This window comes from Halichoerus grypus, chromosome X (assembly GCF_964656455.1).
Source record: "Halichoerus grypus chromosome X, mHalGry1.hap1.1, whole genome shotgun sequence".
Taxonomy (NCBI): Eukaryota; Metazoa; Chordata; class Mammalia; order Carnivora; family Phocidae; genus Halichoerus; species Halichoerus grypus.
This window is the reverse complement of record NC_135727.1, coordinates 44,156,212-44,158,205: the sequence shown is the minus strand read 5'-3', so window position 1 is coordinate 44,158,205 and position 1,994 is coordinate 44,156,212. Positions and strand designations below refer to the sequence as shown.

The following is a 1,994-nucleotide window of genomic DNA, read 5'->3' as shown; positions in this document are numbered from 1 at the left end:
AGGTAAGCAAACTGGTCCTGACAAACTGGCCTGTGTGCCCAGGCCTGTTCTGATTTATTTGTTAGTCGTGGTTTTGCCATCTGTGAAGATCAGCATCTGGTTGCTTGGCAAGAAAAAAGAAAAGGTATGCAAGTGACTGTGACAGAATGGAGGCTCGCTGGGGATTCCTGGCGGCTTGACTTTCTCTCCATTCTACTCTGGACACTACTGGGCACTACTCTGGTCTTGCCCCACCAGGGCAGGCCAGGCATGCACATGAGAGCTCTGCTTGTGAATTTCTGGGATCTCCTGTTATCTCTTGTGGACATACCTGAAGATTCAGAGGGCATTTCACCAGGCATTTCAGCAGTTCCACAGACAACCACGCCAATCTCATATCCTCACCTCTTGCTTTGTGCAGAAAACATGGGGAAATAAGATTCAGCTCTGGTTTATCCCATTCTGCTGGCCCTTCCTTACAGCGTTTACAAACTAGCACCACGAGGAGCTATTATGAGATGTGTAATTACTTATGACCAGTTGAAATCCCCCCCTACCTCTTAATTGTAACTCCTTAATATACCGTCTTTGGGTAGATAAATGAAAAGGGACTGGTCCAATTTATGCCACCCTTTCTTGTGTGCTGCTCCCTACCTGCCAAAAAAGGGTCCCTCCCCCCCCACACACACACACAAAGTAATTGAATAGAAAGGGAAGGTGCTCACATATTGCTACCTCCTGTTACACATTCATTAACTGTTTAAGCCCAGGCATCATTTTCTTCCTCTCTCCCAATGTACTCATGTGTTTCCATCACCACCACCTTACCTTTGCTGTCATTTTAAGAGATGGACACATTGACTCTGGGTCTCCAGAGCATCCTGGTTTCTAGCATGTCCTGCTCCAATGGCACTTACTGCTTATCAGAAATAAGGTAATGATGTGCAATATAAAGTATTCCAATAAAAACAAGACTCTCCCAAGATCTGTTACTGTGTTGATGTTGAAAATCAGCAGACAAAATGCACAATGAAATGGAATGTTTGAAAGATTATCTGACCGAGGTCCCAAGAAGTTTAGAGGGCACCGGATTTCCCTCTCTAATTGTCTGATGTGATGTGAAGCTCGAGGGTATGCAATCACAGGGGACACGGCCTGGCATAGAGCCCCACTTCCCTGCATTGCATTTTGTCCAATCAGATATGGAGGTTGCCCGTGACGTCAGGAAATGCAGTGAATATAAATGGGCCAGCGCCCCTCTGCAGCCGCCATTGTCCTTCCTTCCGAGCTGTCGGGAAGGCGAGCCCCACATGGCTGAGCCTGGCTGTGAGACCTCTTCTGGCGAATGCGTGGGCACGGAGGAGCCCACAGAAGTGGACCCGAAGAGCCCGAAGCACGAGCAGCCAAGGCGCCAATGCCGCCGCCGCCGCCGCCACCGCCGCTGCCCCAACAGTTTCACTATCTACTTCCCCAGGGTTCTGAAGCAGGTTCACGAAGGCCTGAGCCTCTCGCAGAAGACCGTGAGCATCTTGGATTCGTTCGTTAAGGACATCTTCGAGCGCATCGCCGACGAAGCCTCTCGCCTGGCCCGCTCCACCAAGTGCTCCACCATCACCTCCAGGGAGATCCAGACAGCCGTGCGCCTGCTGTTCCCGGGGGAGATTGGCAAGCACGCCGTGTCCGAGGGCAACCAAGCCATCATCAGGTACACCCTCCGCCAATGAGCTGCCTCCGGACCACCTGACCACGTAGCAAACCAAAGGCTCTTTTCAGAGCCACCTCACTTGGCGGGAAAAGACCTGTAGCTTTAAAAAGTGGGACAAACTCTAGAGTTTTTGTTCTTGTTGTGGCATTCTGCGGATATTTAAAGTAGTTTCACTTTGAACCAAACAGGATCGGCACTGCTTTAATGTATATTTGAGTGCAGTTTATTCCTTGGACAACTGTGGACTCTCCTTAACCATGCTGCTTTTCTTGGCTTTCCCAAGCAGTCATTTCTGCTAGATATTTCTGTA

General features: G+C 49.6%; 1 protein-coding gene across 1 annotated transcript; it reads left to right on the top strand.

Annotated features, from left to right (window-relative positions):
• The first annotated feature begins 1,181 nt into the window (after positions 1-1,181).
• On the top strand, positions 1,182-1,703 carry LOC144380374 (histone H2B-like). Its single transcript, XM_078064010.1, has one exon. The coding sequence runs from the start codon at positions 1,182-1,184 to the stop codon at positions 1,701-1,703; it is 522 nt and encodes a 173-aa protein (XP_077920136.1).
• The last annotated feature ends 291 nt before the right edge of the window (positions 1,704-1,994 follow it).

What these genes read in the sequence shown, in the direction of transcription:
- LOC144380374 (XM_078064010.1), top strand. Translation starts at nt 1,182, where the DNA reads ATGGAGGTTGCCCGTGACGTCAGGAAATGCAGTGAATATAAATGGGCC.